The sequence below is a fragment of the Sciurus carolinensis genome, unplaced genomic scaffold (genome assembly GCF_902686445.1).
Source record: "Sciurus carolinensis unplaced genomic scaffold, mSciCar1.2, whole genome shotgun sequence".
Lineage (NCBI taxonomy): Eukaryota > Metazoa > Chordata > Mammalia > Rodentia > Sciuridae > Sciurus > Sciurus carolinensis.
Genome location: NW_025920664.1, coordinates 35,927 through 37,603, shown reverse-complemented (window position 1 = coordinate 37,603; position 1,677 = coordinate 35,927). Strand labels below are relative to the sequence as shown.

The following is a 1,677-nucleotide window of genomic DNA, read 5'->3' as shown; positions in this document are numbered from 1 at the left end:
ATTGACAAGCAGTACGCACAGGCTAAGCCTTCATTTTGATGATTTTAATTCCAAAGAAAGAATGAAAAGCAGTGAAATAGAATTGTGTTCCATAATGGTACTTTTAGGAAACTGTGTCAATACTTGATATAAGCTCTTTACGTGAAGTTGGAAATCACAGGAATATCTATAGGATATATCTGAATTTTTAATTAGATTTATCATGTAAAAGGGAAAAATAATGAATTGCTGAGGCAGTTCATGAGGGGTAAGTACACAAAAATCAATTGCAAAGTCAGTTCGTTTGTGAACAGCAGGCACAACTTATAGGGAGGAAAAGCCAGGATACTGAAATTCACTTGTTGCCTCAGGGGACACAAAGTTCCCATAGTTCTGAGGTCAGTGATCCATCAAGGACAAGAGGCTGCTCTGCTGAGGAGTCTCCCCAGGGCCCCCTTCACATCCTTGTTCCTCAGGCTGTAGATGAAGGGGTTCAGCATGGGGGTGACCACAGTGTACATCACTGAGGCGATCATGTTCCCCTGAGAAGAATGGGTCCTGGCAGAACTAAGGTGAACCCCAAGGCCTGTCCCATAGAACAAGGAGACCACACAGAGGTGAGACCCACAGGTGGAGAAGGCTTTAGACTTGCCCACAGAGGAGGACATCCTCATTAAGGAGGAGACAATCTGAGAGTAGGAGTAGAGGATCCCAGTGACGGGAAACACACCTAGAAGGGCGGTCACCACATACAGTAAGATGATATTGATGAGGGTGTTGGAGCTGGTTGCTTTGAGAAGCTGAGAGAGTTCACAGAAGAAATGAGGAACCGTCATGCCTGTGGAGAAGGTCAGTCGCTTCAGGAGTAGAATGTGAAGCAAGGACACCCAGAACATGATGAGCCAAGACAGCAGCACCAGGAGGACACAGAGTCGGGGGTTCATGATGACTGTGTAGTTCAGGGGCTGGCAGATGGCCACAAAGCGATCGTAGGCCATCAAAGTCAGAAGAAAATTATCCATCCCTGCAAAAATCATTAAAAAATACACTTGAGTAAGGCAACCTCTGTAGGAGATGTCTTTTCTCTGTGCCTGGATGTTCACCAGCATCTTGGGGATGGTGGCAGAGGTTAAACAGAGTTCAACAAAGGACAGGTTGCAGAGGAAGAAGTACATGGGGCTGTGGAGGTGGGTGTCAGAGCTGACAGCCAGGATGATGAGCAGGTTCCCAAGAAGTGTGACCAGGTACATGCACAGGAACAGGCCAAAGAAAAGGGGCTGCAGTTGTGGATCATCTGAGAGGCCCAGGAGCACAAATTCTGCTATTCCGGTGTGGTTTGCTGACTCCATGTCACCAGGTCTTCTGCTTAAGAAAGAGACACATGTTGAGTTGAAAAAACAGGAAACAGGTTACTTGGAAAGCGACCACTTACAATACCACTCTTGGATGGATGACCTTCACTCTCCATGAGAGTTTCTCATGATACAGATTCACTGAGTCAAGTGGTAAAGTTTATGTCCATTTTAAATGTGTATCACTGACCAGCCTGTTAAAAAAATTAGCAATAAGCTCTTATTTATCATCTTCTCACTGCTTTTTCCCCTATGTATGTGAATTTATCTAAACCAACCCATTTTTCTTTGGTATGCCTTTTTTCATAGTAGGATGTCAATAAATAGGAGGAATCACTATTGTTAA

At 44.6% G+C, this 1,677-nt stretch overlaps 1 protein-coding gene across 1 annotated transcript; it reads right to left on the bottom strand.

The window, feature by feature from the left end:
* Positions 1-389: 389 nt before the first annotated feature.
* Positions 390-1,328, bottom strand: LOC124975878 (olfactory receptor 7D4-like). Its single transcript, XM_047538369.1, has one exon. It carries the CDS (start codon positions 1,326-1,328, stop codon positions 390-392), a length of 939 nt encoding a protein of 312 aa, XP_047394325.1.
* Positions 1,329-1,677: the final 349 nt, after the last annotated feature.

Excerpts from the sequence above, each read along its gene's own strand:
- LOC124975878 (XM_047538369.1), bottom strand. The coding sequence starts at position 1,328 with ATGGAGTCAGCAAACCACACCGGAATAGCAGAATTTGTGCTCCTGGGC.